Source organism: Petromyzon marinus, chromosome 1, assembly GCF_048934315.1.
Source record: "Petromyzon marinus isolate PM22_M1 ecotype Great Lakes invasive population chromosome 1, UKy_Petmar_22M1.pri1.0, whole genome shotgun sequence".
NCBI lineage: Eukaryota > Metazoa > Chordata > Hyperoartia > Petromyzontiformes > Petromyzontidae > Petromyzon > Petromyzon marinus.
Genome location: NC_133667.1, coordinates 13413108 through 13438146, shown reverse-complemented (window position 1 = coordinate 13438146; position 25039 = coordinate 13413108). Strand labels below are relative to the sequence as shown.

The window sequence follows — 25039 nt, the reverse complement described above, 5'->3', positions numbered from 1 at the left end:
GTTGATTGCAGTTGGTTGCTGGTGGCAGTGGGGAGAGCTGCTCTTTGCTCGTGTTGAGTGTTGCAAGTGATAGTTACGTGAAGATTGTAATTGTAGTGATAGGGGTGATGGTTTAGTTGCTTTCTGGTGGTGATTATGGTGATGTCAGAGACAATTTCCGTGGTGGTGCTAGTGATGCTAATGGCGATTGTGGTTTAGGTAGATGTTGTTGGTGATGGTTGCGAAAGGGCTCAATAAGCTATTAAGCTTCATGGGTAGTGATTTCCAGGTGGTGTAAATTCCACATTCCTATGGCGAGGCCCATATTTAAATATACGGACAACTAATTGATTAACACAAAGTGGCACTTAATTTTTTCACGAACTCTTCAAGGATGAAGGGTTCTCAATCTTTAAACGGGGATTTGAACTCCCTATTGAAGACAGTTCTGGGAGAGTGCCACACCTGCTGGAGAGATCTCCCTTGCTGCTCTAAGCTTGGTCGAATGAAGGGTGCTAAAGGAGGTTATTTAGGTTTTAATGCTATCTTTGTGCTGTGTTCCAGAACGATCTTTTGGAGATGGATCAACTCGATGTTCAGTCTGCAATTGTGCAGCAGGTCAGTAACTCACTTGACAGCAAACTCTTATAAGCAGACTGCACAATACAGAGACAAGCTCACTTCTTTTTTTTTATCGTAGAGTAGTCGTGGACTACGTGTTTCACTGCTATTCTAGAATAGAACGATTACCATTGACCAATAAGCTCAACACACAGTGCAGGCTTTCAGGTCACTTCACCACCAAATGGGTGTATTACTAGTTCAACTGACAGCAAAGAATCAAAGTTCCACCCCCCCCCGGCCACCCCACATCGTGTAAGCTCTATAGACTTTTGGGGCAAGTGTTGTTAGTAAACGCCTATTATAACTAGTACCACAACGGGCCGCTTTGACCTAACGGTACAGACACACTTACACACGGCAAACTCACGACACAGTCAAGGCAATTTCTTGTCAGCTCAGTTCGCAGTAAGGGACTCTAGTACTCGTGAACCAACCAGGAGACACACGAGCTTATTACACAGCACACGTATTGGCAGGTGCTCTACTTGGACTTCATGAATGCGGTCAGGTTCGTGACCTGTAACCAGTTTCATAAAATACCTTCAACAATTGACCCTTTTGCTATATTTGTGTAAATTAGAAATCAATGGATAATGCAGTTGAAGATGTTTAATGGAATTGGGCACAAACCTGGGAATATGGGCACCGTTTAATATTCCCAAAGTGTCAGATTATTTGACATCATCGAGGTGCAATATACTATTATTCGTGAATCTCTATGTCTTGGATGCTGCTTGGTGTAGTGGTTTCCACACCAGAGGTCGCTGCTTTAATCTCCAAGCATGGCAGTTCAATGGGGCAAGTTTCTTAAATACCACCCAACAGTATACAGGAAATGGGTTCACCGCAGCTCGTCGATCATGCATAGTGAGGTAAAGCGTTGACCTTTTCCAATATATGAGGCCATCACGGAGGTGCAGGCCAAAAAATACTCTCTAGGGTAATCCTCTGAGAGCTTTGTGCGATTTAGGCCCTTCCACAAGCACTCTCTCAGTGGGTGTTTGTGTGTGTACCACTGTGTCTCTGTATATATGTCCATGTCTGTGTGCTTGCCCCCATGTTCACGCGTGCCTCTCTGTGCGCATCTCTGTGACAAAAACAGGCAACTCCATCGGATGAAGTCGTCTTCCCAGTGGCAGGGATGAGCTGCACACCACAAGGTTTTACTTCACTTTATTCAGCATCATTCACCACATGAATTACTGCCACACTCCTCTATAGCAAACACACATCCAGAGTCAATCCCTAAATGGTTTTACACCTCCATTAAGAGCACACATACAGGAGGCCCAAATCGATTCTCTTTAAGTTTAGCACTATATGCGTGGTTACTTTGTGATTGTAATTGTCCATAATAGAGGGTTTTTTTTGGGTTGGATCGCGTAAATATATAAATGTGTCGTTAAACCCACCACCACCCGACACAGCCAACTAGTAAGGGTTGTCACGTAAACCAAACATGCCAAAAAAAGTCACTAGTACAGCACACCGTTGTGTTGTAATTGTGTTTGTTACACACGTGTATGTTCATCAATGACTATGTATGTGTCTGTCTTTGGGCATGTGTGCGCGTGTAGAAATCTTGGACAAATTCCAACACAGGATGACAGCACAGGAATGTCAAGAAATCATGAAATTCAATGAAGTTTTCTATTTCAAGATTCGATCGGAACATAATGGCACTCGCAATGATGGCTACGATGACGTGAACGACCACTACATTCCGGTAAGACCAGGGGCAGCCCGTCCATATAGGCGACTAGGCGGTCACCTCGGGTGCCAAGTTAAGTGGGGTGTGAGATTCGAGGAAAAAAAATACAATAAAAATATACAAATTAGATCACGAAGATGTCATTATTTCAATTCCCGTGCGTGTAGAGGGACTATTAATTATAATTCCTTTCTCAACATTTATAATCGTTCCTCTGTTTAAAAAAAACACGCTTAAAAACACATGAAGTGGGAAAATATGGGCAACATTTTTCCCCAGTTTACGTAAACCTGAGCCTACATCTGCCCTTGGGGGTCGGGGGTTGCCAATTGCATTGGTTCGCCTAGGGCGCCAGATGCTGGCAGCTCATCCTTGGACCGTCCCTGGGTAAGACTTTTCAATTTGGGCAACGTTTATTCCAGCTAATCATGCATCCCACTACAGACCCCAAAATGAATTGTTAATCTAGATTATTTAAAAAGGGTATAGCTCCAGTGGCTTCCTAATATTGGAAGGAAGACCGTTACACAAGGCCGCAGATGCGCATCTGAGGATACCATTTCACAAATACAGATGAAGGGCATTCTATAAGACATGCTTTGCATCGAATGATTTCGTGGTTTTTGGCAATGACAGCAGATAAAGCTTAGACATTTTCAGGAGTGCGGGAATGTCAAGAGCGGTGAGCAATAAATGAGCACTTGAATGAGCCGTGTGTTTCGACTGAGTAATGATTGAGCACTGAGAGAGGGCCCTGGTTGAGTGCTCAACACTTCTGTAATCTTGTTCCAGATAACGGATGAACACGTGGTGTACCGCTTCCAAGTACTGAATGTAGTTGGGACGGGGTCCTTTGGGCAGGTGCTCCGATGCCTGGACCACAAAACGAAAAGAGAAGTGGCCATCAAGGTGCTAGAGCACACTTCTAGGTAAGTTTGAACAAAGACATGAACCACATCTTGAAATCTGGTTTTGTAACTTGTAATAAGTTGTGCTAATTTACATATTGCAGAGGAAGTCTAAATAGTGATACAATTTAAAGTTGATTTTCTTTAACCTCGTGAGAACTCAAGAGACCAGAACGAGTCTCATTTGTAAGAGTAACCTGGAGCATTCGTCTGCCAGTAGAGGACAATGATCGCTATGTTGCACAATACAAATTGAGGAATTTGTCGAGTAAGTTTCGATATTGGCAAAAATTGTACCCAGATGCAAGCACACAGTGGCATACTCTTGCAAATGACGTCAGGTGATCTTTAGCATCCATCGAAGCAGACAGCATGCATTATTATGGTTATACACCCGCAGTATTAATCATTAATGTCATCAAGCACCGTCAAAATAATGTTTTATTTTTGATCAAGTGGCAGTCTGTAATGTTTATGGTTCCTGCCATGTGAATGTCGAAATGACACCACTGCCCAACAACGGGGATGAGTGCTGCCCTTTTCCTCATTCTAATCTTGCATATGGTAACATGTTCAGGCGCTAAATACCAATGCCAAGGTCTGCTAGCCACGAGGGGGCTTCAGGAGAGATTTTAAATTTAGCAATTCCGCATTAAAGGAGCACGGACCATAGTGGTTTACAATATCGTCCACAGTTTGGGTTGGTGCAGTAGAACACTTTGTACCTTACTCGCCGAACATAGCTGAAAACCAAGGTGATTCCAATCCAGTGGTGAAAATGTTTTTCCTCACTGAGATGCGATGCAGCAACTCCTTCGAGTAACAACCATCGACAATATAATAAATGTTTTTACCCTTTCTGGCAATAAAACAGGCGTTAAGATTATTGATTTAAAGCTTTCGTAACTGCAGGGATTCATATTCTTGGTTCTTTCGGTAAAGTCACCACGTAGAAGGGAAACAATAAAATAATAAAAATATAAAACAATAAAATTCTCACGACGTTTCGACTGCAACACAAGCAATCATCATCCGGTGTGAAAACCACAGCAAGAAAATTTGATGATTGCTTGTGTTGCAGTCGAAACGTCGTGAGAATTTTTTATTTATTTATTGTTTTCCTTCTACATGACTTTACCGAAAGAACCAAGAATATGTGTTAAGATGTTCAAACCTCAAACAGAATGCTTTTGCAAGGAATCAAGTCTGCATTAACCACACGTATTTGTGGTGAACATGCACAAAACAAACATCCTCTGATAATATATGGCATTGTCTTTGAAACTGATTGAGCCACACCAGAGACAGCTTTTCTTTAGAGCCTAGTCTCAAACAGTGTTAGACCAGAGAATGCCACAAGGCGAACAGCACAAAGACAATGCCACTATCAGGGTATTTATAGCTCGGGGTGAGCAGCTACAATATGGGACCTTTATTGCCAGTATTAAAATAGAAGAATAGGTGTTACCCCTTGCAAAAGGATTCTGTTTGGTGTTTTAAGCCCTTAACACCTGTTTTTTTCTTTGCCAGAAAGGGTAAAAAAACCTATTCTTATCTTATGATACTGGAAAGAAAGGTCCCATATTGTAACCAACGACAACTTCCCAACCAATTGGTCCAGCCTCCCCAGTTGGCCGCTGATCACGTCGACCGGGCAGGGACGATGTTGACGTTGACCGGGATTAAGCGCTCACAGCCATGATTCTGGAGCTCTGTTGACCGCGTCATTCCACGTGTGGCAATGCCTACAAATGTGCAAGACCTAAGAGTGGGGTGAGACTTATCGATGCATTCCTTCCACAGCGAGACAATTGAGGAATGTGAAATGGAGGTGCAGATCTTAAATGCCTTGCAGTCCGAAGATGAGGAAAATAACTACATCATTCGATTCTTCGAATTCCTTATGTTCAGAAACCATCCCGCAATCGTCATGGAGCTAGTCGCGTGAGTAAAAAAAAGAAAAATCACACCCTGTGCACCACCATCGTGTTTATCCACAAAAGTTTATTGTTTTGTTACACGCGGAGGATTAACATTTGATGAATTTCAGATTATTTTTTTGTTTAACCGGGAGAGAACTCAAGTGACCAGGATGAGTCTCATTTGCAAAAGTGACCTGGGGCATTCGTCTGCCAGAAGGGGCGGGGGTGACTAATTCCTATGTTGTACAACGGCAAATAAGGACTTAATGGGTTGTCTAAATAGCTTAATGCCTGTTTCAATGCCAAAAGGGTGAAAGCTATTCTTTTATTGGCAATTAAGTAATTTTGCAGGTATTTTTTTATTTAACATCTGCTGTGAGACAAACAGTGTGTGAGTGTTAGTACAGCTGCATTAATCGGGGCGGCTGCTAGATTCGAACCATGAACCTCGACGAAAGGTGGGGAATCATGCTGCCATTAGGCCATGTCACCACCCATCAGACTGTACCAGCCGTTTCCATTTCAAGGCTTTATTGGTACTTGGTAAAATATAAAAGGGACACGGGTGGCTCCTTAACGTGGCACGTGACGATGCTCTCCCACACCTTACTGAATACATACGAGCTGAGTGGTACCACCGTTTAACATCGTACAGCACATTAAAACATAGCGCTTGCAAAATTAATCACATAAACAGGAAACAATGGCTCTCGTTATCTGTAAACGACATTGCTAGATAATGCAATGTCCTGTCTCATCCATTACCTTTATCATGAAACCAGATGCAACAGCAAATTCTCATAAAGAGCCCTATGAGTCAGGTGGTGGTGGTGCCCGCCTGTAATCCAGCACTTTTGAGGCGAGGGTTTGGTGGGTCACACACATTTTGATAAACTTCCTACCGTGGACGTCGAGGTGCCCATACCCTGGCTTGTCAGGAGAGGGCATTCCAGCAGAAAATGTAGACTCTACCTGTTCCACCTGAACGGTGATCGAGTGTTGTCCCCTTGTGTGGGTTTTTGTCTGGGTGCTTTGGTTTGCTCCCACATGTAAACATGACTCTAGTGTGCTTCTACTAGTATTGTTACTCCTGCTATTATGGATTGACCTTCATGCAGCTAGCGAGGGATGCTAGGTTTAGTAATAATATGTTATGTATGTCGCTATTGTTAACTTTCAATCACATTTCTTATTATCACCGTTACATTGTTTTTATAGCATTATTTTATTAATTTCTAGAAGGGTTTAGTTTAGCCCGATTTTTTTTTTATAGTATAGAGTTAGACTAAACATTTTAATCTAAATTGTATTATGATTGTTATTGTGATCTAACATCAAAATGGGATTCTTTTTTTTGTACGCATCATAAACTAATGGTGCTTTTTCTCGAAGATTTTATTGTTTTTGTAGGGGATGTTTAAATTTGCGTACAGTACAATTTTAAATGTATCTTGTTATTTTATTGTTTGTTGCAGCTACCACCCGAATCAAGAGCCGAATGGCTTCACAGGGTTATTCCCAATAAAATGAAACTGAAACTCAATTCATTTTCCGTTAGTACATTGACATAGAGAGAACCGCAGAACTTGGGGCTTTTTGTTGGCGTCTGCTCATCGCTTGGTTGACCACCTGCTTGTCTGTGGTTCATCGTTCCTCTGCATACTATAAGTTGATGTATTATTGTTATTATTATTACTTCTCGAAGACAATGAGCAGGTCATGTTTCATCTTCATTACCCTGGGAAAATGTATAATGTGGTTTTTATATGATGAAAAGCCTAATCTATTGTAAATCATGATTCCTCCAGTTCATGAAGCGACCCTAAGCATTGACCAAGATAGTCAAAGGTGGACTAACCATTGACGACATCTTGTCTTGCAGCATCGACCTCTTTGATCAATTTCATGCCAACTCCACGATCTTTGCACCGTCAACAATCAGGCTCTATACAAGATCCATGTTGAGGGCCCTTGCAAAACTTAAGAAGGAGGCCATCATTTATGGCGACCTGAAGATGGTAAGTAAATACAATAGCATACTGCCGTCATTCATGGATCTGTGTTGCCTTGAGGCAACGGTGGCAAAAAAAAGTGAGACCTCTCTCGTAACTCAAAAAAATTGAAAACCAAACACCGAATGTTACTGTTTCCATAAATGTATAAAAAAGTAATCGACACTTGTTTCAATCCAGGACATTGTCTATTTTCTTCTTGCTCGAGAGTACACTCTGCAGTTTATTTGAAAAGATTCTCATTTACATTCGTCACAATGACAACAGCTACAGTTGGCCCAAAGTTAGACACATTTCTTACACGAGTAAAGGTGAGAACCACCTTTTTCACTGATATGTAAAATGCAGTCTTAACTGGATGTCTAAACGGGTAGGAGCTGCATGCCATGAACACTTTTGAACGTTAACCACTATTGCCCTTTGTTATTGTTTTCCTAGGAAAACATCATGGTCAAGGACCACGCAACCGGCAACATCAGGATCATTGATTTCGGCCTGAGCGTCATGATGACGAAGCCAAGTGAGTAGTTTTACTTGTGTTTTCGTGTGAGGATGTGTGTGTCTGTGCGTCTTTGTGAATCTTTGTGAATATGCTGTGGTGTTAATGACGACACGAAGGCAGAACGTTGTCGGGGCTGATGCCAAACGGTTCATTAAGGGCTTTCGCCTAGCTTTCGGTGAAGGGCAAACACAAGTCACTAGATAAGCTAAATCTCCCCAGGGGAAAAGGGTACTGGGAATCCCTACGCCTCCCAGGCTAACGGGCTCTTCCCACAGCACTGACCGACGGTTCATCCAACTTGGCCAGCCGGGTAAAGTAGCCCCCCCTAGCCTGGTGCTATTTCTCCCCTACCCTGGGTCCCAACTTCCCTACCGCTCACGATCCCGGCTCCCGGCGAAGACCCCGTCCACGTCACCGGTCCCCCCTCAAATAACCTGAGGGGACATGACGTCGCTCCTCCCGAGGCGAGTGGGACATCCCGTCACCACTCTACTCCTCAACAAATATACGAGTGGGGAGCGCAAGTGCAGCGGTTAGCGCGGTGCGCTACGCACCTGGCCGCCCCGAGTTCGATGCCCGCTCATGGCCGATACAAGTGACGATTATCTGAACCGGTCCTGGGTCTCCCCTAGGTCGACTCAGCCCCAAATGAGCACCTAGTGCGGTGTGGTGTAAACATCACAAGGGAGATAAAAGCAGCCGGGTGTGGTGCTGGCCACCCACCCCCTCCTGCGCCACGTGCCGGCCTTCATAGGTGCTCGCTAACAGCACTTGCTCCAACAGTCTGTTAGGGCTATACGGGGGATCTTTGTCTTATATGTGTGTTGGCACAGCAGGGGGCATAGTTGGTGCATCTGCCACTCATTTCGGTCCCGTGACCTGTCGGTGAACCTTCGACACTTCACGTGGCCTCAAAGTGCACATGGCCTGGCACAGGCGCCGTGGTGACGTCACCGCCACTTAGTGGCCAACGGCGACTGTTATTCTAATGTGTGTGCGTGTGGCAACGTGGCATGGTGAGCAGTACTGCAGTGCACTGCAATCTCAGTGACTCAGTTTAATCCTCCGCCACAGAGGCCTTAATAGGTCATGTAGGCCTTAATAGGTGCTTGCAAATAACTTTTACCCAAAATTCAAACCATCTCTTGGAGTGCCACTCACGCTTTTCCAGTTTTGAGCCAATTGTAGAAAGATGCACATTCAATTGCTGTATAAAATGACAACGTTTAACATCCTACAACATGTTTTTTTTTAATCCGTGTGCACTAAAAAAAAATATCTAAGAAAATAACGAGCATGGCCTTCTCGCTCAATCAGTGCTATTCCTCTGTGTGTGGTGTGCAGTTTTCGGATATTTCGGAACGTTGGAGTACATGGCTCCAGAGATATTGCTGGGCCTCCAACTCACCTGCGCAGTGGACATGTGGTCCCTGGGCTGCGTAATTGCTGAGCTAGCTTCAGGGCAGTCACTCTTCATGGCCACAGGACGTCAGATTGCCCAAATGATCACGGTACCTGAAATATGCCAAAATATAATCTCGTTATTTATGAATTTGAAGCCTATGGCTTAGTTTCAGCTGAGCCGGCTCACAATGCTAACGCCGAGTGAAGGTCCATTAGTCGCTAACAACGATATAGGAGACTGCCGTGGATTGCAAGACACGGTTCAAGTACTCCGTGGAGCAATCATACTTTTGGCCTCATTCCATGGGAACAAATGTTGCTCTGCTGCCAGTATGTACATAGAGAATAGACATATCTTTAATGTGACCAGACACTAGTTGGACACGCATGATGTGATTTAGCCTTGTTGATAATCATCACTCAGAGCGACAGACTATTACCCTTTCCATTCTTTCGGTAAATTGTTAATCGCGAAGGTTCCTGAAGTCACTTTAAAGGGCAATATTTGTTAATTAAGTACCCAATAAAAAATGTAATCCATTTGGCAGTGGTGTAAAAGCATGTGCAGTCCTTGTGAATAAACGTTTCCGTTTTAGTGACATTTACATTTGAGGAAGTCTACTGTATGTATGTTTACAATACACACAGTCCAATGACCTAACCCATGTATATTAATTTCACTTGACCTGTGCACAGATTCTTGGTCTCCCACCAAGGTCCATGATTGATGCTGCGACCGACATGGACATTTACACCGGTGAGTGGAGGGGAGGTTGCTACTTCTGTTGTCACAATTATCCAGGCAAGCATTGCCGTAATGTACTTTGTTCGTAATCCTCGGAAACCCGTTTCACTCATTTTCTCTCCAACACAGACACGACAGGGTGCCACAGGGTGAACGGCAGGAAAGTCGTTCCAAGCACCACCTCTCTTAAGGAAAAGCTTCGGACTACGAACAGAGAGTTAATCGATTTTGTTCAAGGATGCCTTGAGTAAGATATACCTGTACTGTCTACATATGATCTTAATTCATCATTATTTTCGTGTTCACCATCAGCACTCTCGTAGAAAGAGTGCACACTACTAGGAGTGGTGTTTTACTGACAGGGAGTGGCTTTGTGTCATAACAGGGCAATATTTCATGCCTTGTGCCTTCTTGTATTCGTTTGCATAATGAAGGTAAATAATTGCATGTGCCACACCTCCACCCCATTATTAGAAGAAATTTAGACAGTAAATGAACCCTGACGATTCACCGTTCATATCTTGGCAGGTGGGATCCCGCTCGCCGGCTCACGCCTGAGGAAGCTTTGAACCACAGGTGGCTTCAGGACGACTCCAAGGACGAAAGCCATGCTAGTCACAATGAACCGGATGCTGTGGACGCATCAATTAAAATGGACGAGATCGTGGAGGTGGATCGTGTGAGCCAATGCGAGCAGAGATGGACGAATGATTCTGGGTCAGATCTCGATGAAGATTTTGTGTCAGCCAAGAGCCAATCGTGAGTCTCCACGTGCACGTTGCATCTTGAAGAATATTTGTGTTGGTTAGGTTCTTATGAAGTGACTTTGATGTTTCTCCATGCTAAATGCTTTCTCTCTGCATGCAGCTCTCTTTGAGACGTTGCTCTTTCTCCTCTGCAGTCTGGAACTGTCCTTCCCCAGCCATCTTCATTGTCGACTTCATGCTCTTGTTCAACTCTAGGCTCCAGATATTCCTCTTCTCCTCTGCCTATAACTCTAGAAAAGAATCAGAATATTTATTTATACTGGAGGAATTTGATGAGCTATGAAGCTCTTTTTCACGGATGTCCAGTTTGATGTCCAGCAGTACTGGACATCATTCTAACATTGGTTTTCATTTATAGATTGGCCCCTGCCATGGGAATGTGGAATTCCCACCACTCTGCTTGCTCGTTTGAGTGTTAAAATGTTTTGGCTTTTCTTATCTTCAGAAGGGTTTGGAGTAGTGATAGGTGTAGGGGCAGTGATCTACTTGACATCTGTAAAAAAAAGAGCTTTGTAGGTCATAATATTCCTACAGTCTAAATTAATATTCTGATTATGAACATATTCTGATAGGGGTAGACCTGGTTGTGGCTGGGGGGCAGGGCCACGGAGTAGCAGTAGGATAGATAATGGAATTGTATTGCAGTAGGAAAGTTTCAGCACGAATAAAGAAAGGCAGACAGAGGCATAACAGTGGCCCGTGCAACTCTCTTTCAGCTCGAACGCCAGTTTCTACACTGCCCTGGAATACCAATGCAGCCATCAAGCGACCAGTGAAGCTGTCGCCAACACCGGAGCGAAGGCATCGAGGGGGCCTGGGCGGAGATTTGCCCGTGTGCGGCAGCGACTCCGGACATTTCTTAGATTTGTCCGGAAGCATTGCTGCTGCAATGCGGAAGAATAAAGGCCCCATCGTTGGCGCACCCCACCACTCCAGTACAGTGGAGGTAAGGGTTTGGTGGGTCGCTCCCTTTCCGTGGGCACCCGTATCCTGGCTTGCCAGGAGAAGGCAGCACAACAAAAATGTGGACTCCACCTGTTCCGTTTGGATGGGATTGAGTGGTTTTCGCCTCGCATGCGTGGGGGTTTTTTTTTCCGGATCCCCAGTTTCCTCCGACATTTTAAAGCCACTCATTATTTGTCCGATAACACCTTGACGTATAGAGGACCTCAGAGCTTGGACAATTGTGGTTCTGTGGTTTCTCGCGTTGTGAGAGTGAGCGAGCACTGTGCACGTTAAAAGGTAAAAAAAGTATTATATCTCGGCTTTCACGACCAATCTTAGATTCATTATTCGTTACTTTTGGGTCAGATTGTCGGGGTATCTGACAATTTTCAGCTTTTCCCTCTACTGACAGCCAATCAAACGATGTTGTCACGTGGGCAAAAATTCCAATTTATTTGGATTTCAGGAAACCGGAATGTTGTAAATAATGTTACGTAAGAGATTACATTCAAAAATAAGTGTTAACAATAACTCAGCTCTTATTTTGAGATCTTTAACAGAAGCTCAGCTCTCGCGTAATGCATGCAAATCTTTCAGCTAAAGTACAATCAACAAGATAAATGTTCAATTTCAGAAAAGACCAAAGATCTGTATTGGAAAAGAAAAGGATTATTTTGTCTAAGAGTTCTGTTTTGGTGTAAGCTATTTATTTCATAATAATCAGAATCTTTCATTAACATAGCTTAAAAATACATGATCATCCCGAGGAAATGTATGTGAACATTACGTCACCGCAAAATATCTTTCCCACCAATTTTACATGGAGAAGATAAATCCAAATTTGTATTGCACTGCATCCAGCTGGCTGCTTCTCTCGTTGGTGTTCCACTCCCTTGTCGCTCGATGTCATGCAGCATCTTGAGACACGACTGGAGACCTGCTGCTGTGTGTCTTGAGTGCTCTGTCCCTTGATGACCCCAATGCTTCCCCTGGGTGTGTGCCCGGAACAGGTGACGTCACCGGGGGATGTCGACACCTGGAATGGAAGAGGCAGAGACCCCAGACCTCAAGACATCCTGCAACCTCCCACCACCCCACCTGCACACACCCCACACACCCACACCCCACACACCCACACACCCCATCCACCCACACACACCTCACACAGACATACCCCACACACACACACTCACACCCCACCCACCCACACACACCCCATCCATCCACCCACCACCCACCCTCAACACACACCACACACACACCTCACACAGCCATACCCCACACACACACACACACCCCACCCACCACCCACCCACAACATACACCACACACACACCTCACACACACATACCCCACCCACCCACACACACCCCATTCACCCATACACACACCACCCACACACACCACCCACCTACACACATCACGCATCCACCAGCCATGCACACGCCACCCACCCAGACACACGCCACCCGCCCACACAAACCACCCCATCTACACACCACCCACCCACCACCCACCCACAACACACACCACACACACACCTCACACATACACCCCACGAATACACACACCCCACTCACACACCACCCACCTACACACATCATGCACCCTACCACCCATGGACACGCCACCTACCCAGACACACGCCACTCACCCAGACACACGGCACCCACCCACACAAACCACACCATCCACACACCACCCACCCACTACCCACCCACAACACACACCACACACACATACACCCCACGCATAAACACACCCAACGCATGCACACACCCCATCCACACAACCCACCCACCACCCACCCACAACACACACCACACACACCTCACACACACATACACCCCATGCATACACACACCCAACGCATGAACACACACCACCCACCTACACACATCACGCACCCACCACCTATGCACACACACACCATCCAACCATCACCCACCAATAACACACCACACACACAAACACCCCCCCCCCCCTCCTTTCTCTTGACTCACTGTTAATGAAATAGATAAGGATGTTTTTAACTCGTATATAATAACTGTAAATATATATTAGTTTAGTTTTACCGTGTATTGAATTTAGAGGAAGGCCGTCTCACCGTGAAAGTATTAATGCAGAAGATTTAAATGTGCAATACGTTTTACTTTCATGCAAGTTTGTTCTTAACTCGTATATAATAACTGTAAATATATATTAGTTTAGTTTAATCGTGTATTGAATTTAGAGGAAGGCCGTCTCACCGTGAACGTATTAATGCAGAAGATTTAAATGTGCAATACGTTTTGCTTTCATGCAAGTTTGTATTTAACTCGTATATAATAACTGTAAATATATTAGTTTAGTTTTACCGTGTATTGAATTTAGAGGAAGGCCGTCTCACCGTGAAAGTATTAATGCAGAAGATTTAAATGTGCAATACGTTTTACTTTCATACAAGTTTGTTTTTAACTCGTATATAATAATAACTGTAAATATATATTAGTTTAGTTTAATCGTGTATTGAATTTAGAGGAAGGCCGTCTCACCGTGAACGTATTAATGCAGAAGATTAAAATGTGCAATACGTTTTACTTTCATGCAAGTTTGCAAACAAGCCTCGTGTTCAGTATTTTGTAAATACAAATTTTTCATTTGTAGCAATGTGTCTTGGCATTTATGGTTTTGTTGGAACGTTTATTAATATTGTTTTACTTGCTTGCACCACACACACACACACCCCACGCATACACACACTATTCACACACCGTGCACACCCCACGCACACACACAAACCATGCTTGCACCCCACGCACACATGCACCCACACATACACACACCACACACACCCCCCCACACACACCACGCACACACACACCCCACACACACACCCCATGCATACACCACACACACACCCCACGCACACATACACCCCACACATACACACACCATGTTCACACCCCACACACACACCCCATGCACAAACTACACACACACCCCACGCACACATACACCCCACACACACTCCACACACACCATGCACACACCACACACACACCCCACGCACACATATACCCCACACACACACCACATGCACACACCATACATACAGCCCACACATACACACCATGCACACACCATGCACACACACCATGCATTCACCCCATGCACGCACCCCGACTAGCGCTTAGGTCAACTAGAACACACAAACCGAACCTCTCCACCTCGGTTTTCATCCCGGCAAACCGAGCGAGTGACCTGGCCATGGGTTTCCCATGTGAGAGAGAATTGGCAAAGTTCGGTGTGAGATGTTGACTCCCGGACCCTGTGGTAAAACATGGGTGAGTTAGACGCGAGACCACCTCCGGGAGAATCCGGGTAGAATATGATGGTGCACCTAGATACACGAGCACTCAAGGGGGGTAAGTTGGAAAGGCCAGGGAGTGTTGGAATGCAATGATACTGTTATCCTGAGACAGATAGTGCGAGTGGAAGAATGGCGAGTGTGGCCGGGGTGCATCATCAACACATCGTGCATCTAAAATTATCCCCGATTATGACAATAAAAACAGCTGTAAGCATACAGTGAGGGAAATAAGTATTTGATCCCCTGCTGATTTTGTACATTTGCCCACTAACGAAGAAATGATCAGTCTATAATTTTAATGGTAGGTTTATTTAAACAGTGAGAGACAGAATTAAAAAAATCCAGAAAAACACATGTCAAAAATGTTATAAATTGATTTTCATTTTAATGAGGGAAATAAGTATTTGACTCGGCTGCAAAACATGACTTAGTACTTGGTGGCAAAACCCTTGTTGGCAATCACAGAGATCAGACGTTTCTTGTAGTTGGCCACCAGGTTTGCACACATCTCAGGAGGGCTTTTGTCCCACTCCTCTTTGCAGGTCTTCTCCAAGTCATTAAGGTTTCGAGGCTGACGTTTGGCAACTCGAACCTTCAGCTCCCTCCACAAATTTTCTATGGGATTAAGGTCTGGGGACTGGCTATGCCACTCCAGGACCTTAATGTGCTTCTTCTTCAGCCACTCCTTTGTTGCCTTGGCCGTGTGTTTTGGGTCACTGTCATGCTGGAATACCCATCCACGACCCATTTTCAATGCCCTGGCTGAGGGAAGGAGGTTCTCACCCAAGATTTGATGGTACATGGCCCCGTCCATCGTCCCTTTGATGCGATGAAGTTGTCCTGTCCCCTTAGCAGAAAAAAACCCCCAAAGCATGTTTCCACCTCCATGTTTGACGGTGGGGATGGTGTTCTTGGGGTCATAGGCAGCATTCCTCCTCCTCCAAACACGGCGAATTGAGTTGATGCCAAAGAGCTCCATTTTGGTCTCATCTGACCACAACACTTTCACCCAGTTGTCCTCCGAATCATTCAGATGTTCATTGGCAAACTTCAGACGGGCATGTATATGTGCTTTCTTGAGCAGGGGGACCTTGCAGGCGCTGCAGGATTTCAGTCCTTCACGGCGTAGTGTGTTACAAAATTGTTTTCTTGGTGACTATGGTCCCAGCTGCCTTGAGATCATTGACAAGATCCTCCCGTGTAGTTCTGGGCTGATTCCTCACCGTTTTCATGATCATTGCAACTCCACGAGGTGAGACCTTTCATGGAGCCCCAGGCCGTGGAAGATTGACAGTTCTTTTGTGTTTCTTCCATTTGCGAATAAACGCTCCAACTGTTGTTACCTTCTCACCAAGCTGCTTGGCAATGGTCTTGTATCCCATTCCAGCCTTGTATAGGTCTACAATCTTGTCCCTGACATCCTTGGAGAGCTCTTTGGTCTTGGCCATGGTGGAGAGTTTGGAATTTGATTGATTGCTTCTGTGGACAGGTGTCTTTTATACAGGTAACAAGCTGAGATTAGGAGCACTCCCTTTAAGAGAAATCTTTCTGATTGAGAGGGGGTCAAATTCTTATTTGCCTCATTAAAATGCAAATCAATTAATAACATTATTGACATGCGTTTTTCTGGATTTTTTTTGTTATTCTGTCTCTCACTGTTCAAATAAACCTACCATTAAAATTATTGACTGATCATTTCTTTGTCAGTGGGCAAACGTACAAACTCAGTAAGGGATCAAATACTTTTTTTCCCTCACTGTATCAAAGTGTGGCATTGGCATTGTGTGCATGTTGAGTAGCGTGGAGAGGGTAGGCTCGAGAATAAGCGCGGCAGGCAGAGGCCATGCGCAAGATTAATTTCCCTGGCATTCAAGTGTCCAGCACGGCCAGTGGGGAAACTCTTCAACCTCGCTCCCGCTGATCCCCATCACGGATCGCGTGGCAAACAGAGGTAGAGGGGAGTCGGGGAGCACGTGTATGTGGCCTTACAGCAAGTCGTGTGGTGGACCGTAACGTGTGGAGGCCGTTCTCCAATTCGCCTTTAACGCAGCGAATACGTTCATCATCTGCACATGCTTAGAGTTCATCACTCCATCTTCTCGGCGGACAATATCTCAGCCGCATTCCAATCAGTAGATAAAACTCATTTGTGCTCCTTAAAGTGATTGGCCAGATTTTAATTATCTGATGGACACTTACAAGTATCCGTCCTGAAATAGTTGTCATATCAGCACCTGTCAAATCAGCAGCACACTCTGAACGTGACCTTCTCTGGCAACACTGTGAAACAACAACCCCACTCCAACCTACCTCGGTGTGAAACTGGTAGCTGCCAAGACCAAAACAAGGGTCAACCTGGTCCGCAAACTGGCTAGCACAAGCTGGGGAGCATCAGCACCCAGTGCTATGGACAGCAATGATGGCACTTGCGTACTTTGTAGCCGAGTACCGTGAACCAGTATGGACCAGAAGTAGTTGTTGGATACATGAGCCTTGTCCAAAATTTCTATTAACAATAATATCTGCCGATATATTTATTTTTAATAATAAAGAAAAAATAATGAATAAAAACACACAAACCCAAAAACACGCAATCACAGATGGAAATCGTAAAAATGCCATAAATGTATAGAATAAGAAACCCCAAGAGAGGGCAGAGAGGTTATCTGCAAAATCTCCAGACTGCCACGGAAGGACGGTGAAAAAGGGGTATCTGTTTTCTCTCACTCAAGGGTTGGAGAGAGAGAGACCCCGGCCGTCTTTGTCTCTCCCCGCAGCACGGGAAAATAATTTAGGAGGAGCCATCTGGATTCGCTGGGTGAAGGGATACCTTGTGAGGAGGGTCCGGTGATCGATGTATAACGCAGGATGGCTTCTTGACGGACACACACGGACACAACAACAACCGCCATTCGCCACTAAGTGGCGGTGACGTCACCACGACGCTTGTGCCAGGCTATGTGCACCCTGAGGCCACGTGAAGTGTCGAACGCCCGCTGGCAGGAGGTCACGGGGCAGACCCAGGTGCCACGGGTCGACTGAGATGACTGGCTGATGCACCACCACACGGACACACACACACACGAACACACACACGAACGCACACACACACAAGCCACGCCCCCCCTCCACTGCGAAGAGCCGAGGTTCTTTTTGAATATAACGGCCCACCATCATCTCGACAAACCAGTCCAGCCCGTTCCAGTTAAGTTCGACACACCGAGTTCAACAGCCGGGAGCGGCAGAAGAGATGGCGAGAGCGAGAGGCTGGCTCTGAAGGGCCCCTCGATCAACCGAGCATGGCGAGACTCACAGAATTAGCGAGGTGCCACCGAGTGTGAGTTCAGAGCTGAGGGACGAAGTATCGCTCAAAACGTATTCCTACATCAAGTGCCAGCCATCCAGCAGCGGAAAAAGCTTGGCCAGCCACCAACAAACAAAGAGTCAACGAGTCAGCGCCGCCAAGCAAGAGCGTGCAGCAGTCATCCAGCAGTGAAGAAGCCGGCTGTCAGCGAATCAGCGCTGAGAGCGCTCGGGGCGTCTCAACAGAGAGAGAGAGCGTGCGACTTGGCTCATCCAGAAGCGGAAAGAGCCTGAGCAGCCGTCCGCGAGCAAGTGTGTCAGCGCCAGCGAGCGCCCCGTGGGTTCGACCCACACTCGCACCCACCAGCTGAGCGCGATCGCGCATCTTCAAGGAGAGGGAGCTGCCCGCAGCAGTGACAGAAGCCACGGCCGCTGCGGGCCAGCGCTGAGAGCGTTCGAGCAGCACCAGGACGAACGCAGCGTGCCGGCGATGCTTCGCACCCCGAGCGAGAATTCAACTCAGCCATCGGTCGTGTGCCCCTCCCCCACCTTCACAAACCCGCTTTCGCTGACGTCGCCCGATCACACGAGAATGTACCAAAGAGACAATCCACCTCAGCCGTAGCACATCAAGACTAATGATAAAGTACATTGAAATATCAAATGATAATGAAGAGCATGGCTAACCCATTGAATTACGTGGATACGGTCACTTAGAAGTATTTCAGTCGGTCGTCTTTAATTGCATCATCTTGTTATGGATCTAGGAATGAACGCCGTACTGTGTGTGCAAATTTCAGTATAATCATTCATAATAGAGAGTTAAGGTTTTGCTTAGATTAGCATTTGCATATTTTTATTATTACGTCTCTCTCTCTCAACAACCGAGGTCGCGTTACGCGGTGATTAACCATATGGCCGAGGCCAAAGTGAAACAACGCAATCGTGATGGTTACCGTGTTAATGCTGTGTTGAAATTCCGAGATTGAGAGTTCTCATATTATCCAAAAATTAAAGTTTAGCTAGAAAGTAAAATTGATTAAAGCAGAAGGGTTGTGTGTGATTCTTTCCGTGATTCTGCATAACTGAATTCTGCGATTGAGATCTGAACCTGGTGACCTAAGCACACTAATACATTCAGTACATGTTAAAGTGAGACTAATCGTACTATACCGATCGATAATACGAAGTTAAACAACGAAGCCGAGTTGACTCTGGTATGATCACGGCACCTGCATAACTGCATACGATTAATTGCATTATCCCGATTGATAACCGACCCTCGTCACCGAGGCAGGGCCTGATTCTCATAAGGCTGTCATTAACATAACCACACCCACTCGCATAAATACGATTCTCCCGAAGTAGCATAATTTATATGCATAATTTCGGATAAATTATGCAAATTTCAAATTTTATTTAATTTTCATTATTTTCATCAAATCTTCATAACCCACATATACAACATAGTCACTCTCAACTTGTTAATGTCCAATGGAACATTGCAATGCAGTGGAACCCTCAAGTCGACCCAACACGATTCATCACAACGCTGCAACCCTCTGGGAAACTCCTGCGAATTGAGCAAAACAGCCGCCTTCCCATTCATCAGGACCTCAATAACGTCCCTCGCCGTTGCTTGACGTAACGCAAGCCATTTTTGTCCCATTCCCTTTACCTTTAACAATGCGAATTCAACCCCGATGAAGCTTGGAAAAAAATAAGGGAGTTCAACAGAACTCACAAAGCTCATGGTCCACCCTAAACCGCATCTGCACAAACCATGGCAGATGCGGATACCTGGAAAATGAAAACTTTCCAGTGTGCGACTGTGGTCATCCAGAACAGACCATCCAGCATATGAAGCAATGCCCGATCCAGAAAAAACGAAGGAGACATCACAGTGACACACTCCACTGGCTCCTGACGTGGCTATCTGGCTTGAATGTGAAATTGTAGTTGTTGTGGCTCTGCATCCACATCTGCAGCCTTGCGTAAGATCAGCAGCAGCCATGTTGGATAAAAAGTCCTCTCCGAGCCATCATCATCTCTCTCACGATGCTGCGAGTTGGAGAATACTTAATTAATTTGGCGTTTGTCAAATGCAGGGCATTAGGTAGGCTGATGTATCTATGCAGAGTTTTGCATGTTGGCATGCATGCCATGGGTTTCTCCAGGCAGACTGATTTTAACTCAGTGTTGTCATAGCTCATAGCACTTACTCATGTGGTACATAACTTGAGTTTCATTACCACATTGGATAACGATGAACGCAAATTACATATGCATGAATCTGTCTTCAAAGCCAAACCCAGCATGCTTTAGTAATGACCGAGATAACAGACCGCTTACCTGACACAAGTGTACGGTCTGACAATCAGCACGTAAGCCAATGCCTCCCATTGGTGCAGAGGCCTCCACTGTGATTGGTCGGGAGGCAAGATTGAAAGGTTTTGGATGAACTATTTGAAAGGTAAAAAGGCGGGAAAAGCAAGGGGTGGACTGGAGGACAGTGGAAAACCGTTGGTGGGGTCAGGATTGGCCGAAGGGAGTGGGGGCGAAAGAAGCTTTCAGAGAGGGGGCTTGGGAGGTATAAAAGAAGACAAGCACAGGGATTGGGGAGATTCGAGAGATGAAGATCAAGGGTCAAGAACCAGTCCTGGGCATCGTTAGTGCCGTGTCTGAATAAAGGCTTTTAAAAGTCACGTGTCGGCGTCACAACACATTTAAATTTCATCACAATTTTTGCACATGGCCTTGGTGATGAATGCTAGTGATGCAGAGGATGATTTAGATGCTGCGTTTGACATTTTCCGGGTTGATAAAAAAAGTATTAAAAAAATTAACTTTTTCACCAACAGTGAATTCAGCATGAACTACATTGGCCTTTAAAAGTCAAACACATTTATGCACGAACTTAAACAGCATTTGACAGCGCCAGTCGAACACATCTGAGCTGCACCAGCGCACGGCCCTCGGTATGTGTGTGTGTGTGGATCCCACTGGATATTTGCAGAGCTGAGCCAAAAGCAACTCTGGCCTCACAAGACAACTGAATATGTCTTGGGGCCAAGCAGGACCATGAGTGGGGTAAAAAAAAATTAAACCGGTGCCTACTGAGCCACGGACAGACTTATTTGGCACGGCTCAGTTGTATGGTGTAAAAGGGGTATAAGAAAGTTGCAAGTTTAATTATTGGTTGGAGATCAACCTGGCCCACCATTATCCCTCGGTGATAAATCGATCGAGTACCACCTTGTGGGTCAACGAGCTCCATGGAAAGAAAGCCCCCCCCGCCTCCCCCATCATAGAGATTTGGAATTTCCACCAATTAGTGCTACCTCATATTTGTCTGAGAAGGGAGACAATATGGGCTTTGTTGACTATGCCAGTGCAAGTTTCCATGCGCTCATATGAGGCTCCGAAAACCTCCGTGAGGCGGTGTAAGTGTGACTCGGGCACGTGTTGCCACTGGCGATGGATGGCTGTTGAGTCACAAAAGCCATCAATCTTGAGGCTATATCCACGAGTAATAAGAACAAATAGTAATTTACAATCCTTTATCCATCCACTGCTGGATGGAAGGCCTCCCAAGCGCGCTGTGGGGGATCGCTTGACCATCTTTCACCAGGCTAGTCAGTGCCGGGCTGAAGTGGTTGGAACCCAGGATCGGCACAAATACAAATTTGCAAGCGATATTAGCTGTGGCCAGAAAATAGAAACTCAGGTTTTGCCAGGTTCTCAGCACAGTTTCACTATCCACGGTGCTCTCGCTACACCAGGATGGTTTGTACTAGATGAGAATTCCACAAGCATTGACAACACATTTGTACAGCCACCCTTGCTTCAGCTGCTGCCTCCGATGCGGACAATTTCGTAGCAGTGTGTCTGCTACTAACAATTCGGCTTCCCATTTATCTGTGCATTTACCTTAAACCTCGACTTCGCTACATAACCTTACTCAAAACTCTTTATTTGGTTATTTAAACCCAGTACCAAGAACTGTGCCAAAAACATTGAACCTTAAACACGCACCCATATCCTCTGAAACAAGTTACCTGATTAGCTCACCTTAATAAGCATGGTTTTGAAATCTGCTATTTGTCTTGTGGCATTGTCTCGAATCTTACGAGTTGCATTTTTATCTGGTCTCATAACATGACTGCTGCTTGTGATGATCTTTCTGACTATAACCAGAAGAAAAGAGCATATTGAAATAGCACACATCTTTCACAAGTGAGACTTGGGAGACACCAAGTCTCCAAAGTCTCACTCACTCACTCACATGCTATAAGGACTGCCCGCAAAAAAATACATCATAGAATGACTTCTGACAACTGTTTCAGCGACTGTATTTTATCCATATACTAGGCGGTGCACTTTCCCATTCGTCCCGATAAAGATAAATGTTCAGCCAAATACAGGTAGTCCTCTACTTACGATGGAGATGCGTTACGACGACCCCAACGTAAGTAAAAAAATATCGTAAGCCGAAGATGGCCTAGCCTACCCAGGAGTCTTAAAGAATGGTGATAATTTAGCAAAACAGAGCAATTTACAGTACCGTACTGTATCAACTATATACTGTATGTATTTATTAATTACAATACTGTGTTGCACAGCAAAATGTAAAGTAAAAAAACAAGGTACAGTACACGCGCTAACACCGAGACAACTCCGTCGACCAGAGTGTTGAGAGTGAGGCATCACCACACAAGGAGGGAGATGCGAACATCCCGGCAGCGTCCCAACGCACAGTATCGTACCTCGTATGCTGCTGCGTTTGCCTGCCGCGCGAAATTTAAAATATTTTACAATTTTGTCGTATCGCTATCGCCATCGTAACATCGAAATATCGTAAGTCGGACCATCGTAACTCGGGGACTTATCTGTAAAGCGAAAGCCAAATTCAACGTGGTGGGGTTTTGTGCAGTCATTTGTGACCAGGCCAAGACCGTCGTCAAGTCACTCCACTTGAGACCAGAAACTGAAAGCTGGATTTGAACCGAGGTTTTCAGCGGCGCCAGAGAAGTGCTCTGGCCCCTGATCCACTCCGGCCACATTTTCTTTCGCACTCCCTCGTTTTTAACAGTGGCCGCACACGTCGCAGCAGAAGGGCTTCTCGCCCGAGTGCATCTGCAGGTGGCGCCGCAGGCCAAACGCCTGCGCGAACGCCTGACCGCACACCTTGCAGCGGTGCGGGTTGTCGGCGGAGGCTGCATTCGCCAGCGAGCACTTGCGCTCGTACGGCTCGGCATCTCCACCGGAGGGCTTCTGCCCCGTCGCTTTGCCGAGACCCTCCTGCCGATGGTTTGCCTGCGCGGGAATGAGCGTCGCCCCCTCGGCGGCTGGGCTGCAGCCTTCACGAGGGCGGTGGCGGCGATTTCTTCTTCTGCTTCGGTCATTTCGCCTTTCTCCGACTCTGACGAAGCGTACTGGCCAGCGCCTACCTCGTACGCATTGGGCAGCGAGGTCACGCCTTCAATGATGAGATCTGGATGGCTCTCCGGCAGACGTTTACCTGCAGCAGAAGATCCGCCAGACGCATTGCTCTCACGCGTTTAAACTGAATAAAGTAGAAATGAAAGTTAGTGTCGACCGGGCTAATTACTCGGTTGAAAGAGCAGTAACGTGGCCGGGCGATAGGGTATCCATGCAAAGCGTTAAAACGGCATATTACAGAAATGGTGTTCGCGTTCGTCACAATGGTATTTTAAAAAATCTCACGGAACTAGAAATTATTCAAATTTGAGCGAAGAACCAAATTTGACGACGGGTTTTTTTTGCATGCATTCATTTGGTGCCACCAGCATTTGTTTTAAACATCCACCGTTTCGACTCACACTTACCAAAGCGTTTCTTGGTAGTGTACTCCACGGAGCCTTGCTCCGTCAATTGAGGAACCAGTATGGAATTCGAGAAATAAGCATCGTCATCTGGAAGTGGGGGAAAACAAGCGGCCAAGTGTTCAAAACGAAACTGCTGTCAGGCAAAGTTACTGCTGCACCTGTCACTTTTGCGCGAGTGACCCTGTGAACGGTAGTGCGGTGGTTCTTGCACTGCGGCATACTGAACCCGCGACATGACTTGGATTCCCGGTCACGGCAACCATCAGCGGCAAGTGATATCTAAATGGTTCCTTTACCAACCGACGGTGACCAAGCACGGGTGTGCGTGCGGTGGTAGGGCTGCATTACAATCACATTAACGCAACAAAATATTATTTTCCGCAATATAACACTACGAATAAACGGGATATTTTAAATGACACATAAGCAGTTTAACACGTGGGCTTTCGCGACCAATATCCATAACGGAAGTTTTTGGGTTAGATCGTGTAAATATAAATGTGTCGTTAAAGCTCTCCACCACCTGACACAGCTAATTAGTAAGGTTTGTTCCGTAAACAGAACCTGCCAATTCGTTACTAGTTCAGCACACCGGTGCGTTGAAGGGTAAAACCCACAACGTTTACAATTCGAGTACAGTTTTGTTTATGTGACAAACATTATTAATTGGGCGTGTCGTGTGGTGGTGGGTTTAACGACGCATTTTGATTTACACGATGTAGCTCAAAATAACCTCTATTATGGATAGCATATAAACAGTAACATCAAGTAACAGTAAAAGAGTTTACATAGCTTGCAATTAATGTGGTGATATTGTATACACAATGGTGTTCAAGCCGTACCTTCATAGGACTCAATTTTAACATGATCCGCTGCTACGTTGCCATAGGAGTCATCCATGACTGGAGTGGACCGCTCGTCTGGCTTATCTGCACATATGCAAAGCCAGTGCATCAACACGCATTTAAGCCACTGACAACATACAAGCCATCAATACAGAGGATGTACCGGGTCAT

At 45.6% G+C, this 25039-nt stretch overlaps 1 protein-coding gene and 3 long non-coding RNA genes across 4 annotated transcripts; 3 read left to right on the top strand and 1 right to left on the bottom strand.

Moving 5' to 3' along the window:
* The first annotated feature begins 269 nt into the window (after nt 1–269).
* Nucleotides 270–3414, top strand: LOC142929648 (dual specificity tyrosine-phosphorylation-regulated kinase 2-like). Its single transcript, XM_076071356.1, has 4 exons — nt 270–597; nt 1706–1763; nt 2181–2329; nt 3107–3414. Exons 1-4 carry the CDS (start codon nt 559–561, stop codon nt 3245–3247), a joined length of 387 nt encoding a protein of 128 aa, XP_075927471.1. The 5' UTR covers nt 270–558; the 3' UTR covers nt 3248–3414.
* Nucleotides 3415–7038: 3624 nt separating this feature from the next.
* On the top strand, nt 7039–10560 carry LOC142930037 (uncharacterized). Its single transcript, XR_012946011.1, has 5 exons — nt 7039–7162; nt 7595–7676; nt 9003–9169; nt 9759–10054; nt 10336–10560. It is a non-coding gene; the product is annotated as an uncharacterized LOC142930037 (long non-coding RNA).
* A 620-nt stretch (nt 10561–11180) lies between these two features.
* Nucleotides 11181–13671, top strand: LOC142930198 (uncharacterized). Its single transcript, XR_012946262.1, has 2 exons — nt 11181–11520; nt 12530–13671. It is a non-coding gene; the product is annotated as an uncharacterized LOC142930198 (long non-coding RNA).
* A 5898-nt stretch (nt 13672–19569) lies between these two features.
* Nucleotides 19570–24950, bottom strand: LOC142929849 (uncharacterized). Its single transcript, XR_012946006.1, has 3 exons — nt 24866–24950; nt 24024–24110; nt 19570–23695 (listed from the first exon to the last, which is right to left on the bottom strand). It is a non-coding gene; the product is annotated as an uncharacterized LOC142929849 (long non-coding RNA).
* Between the last annotated feature and the right edge of the window lie 89 nt (nt 24951–25039).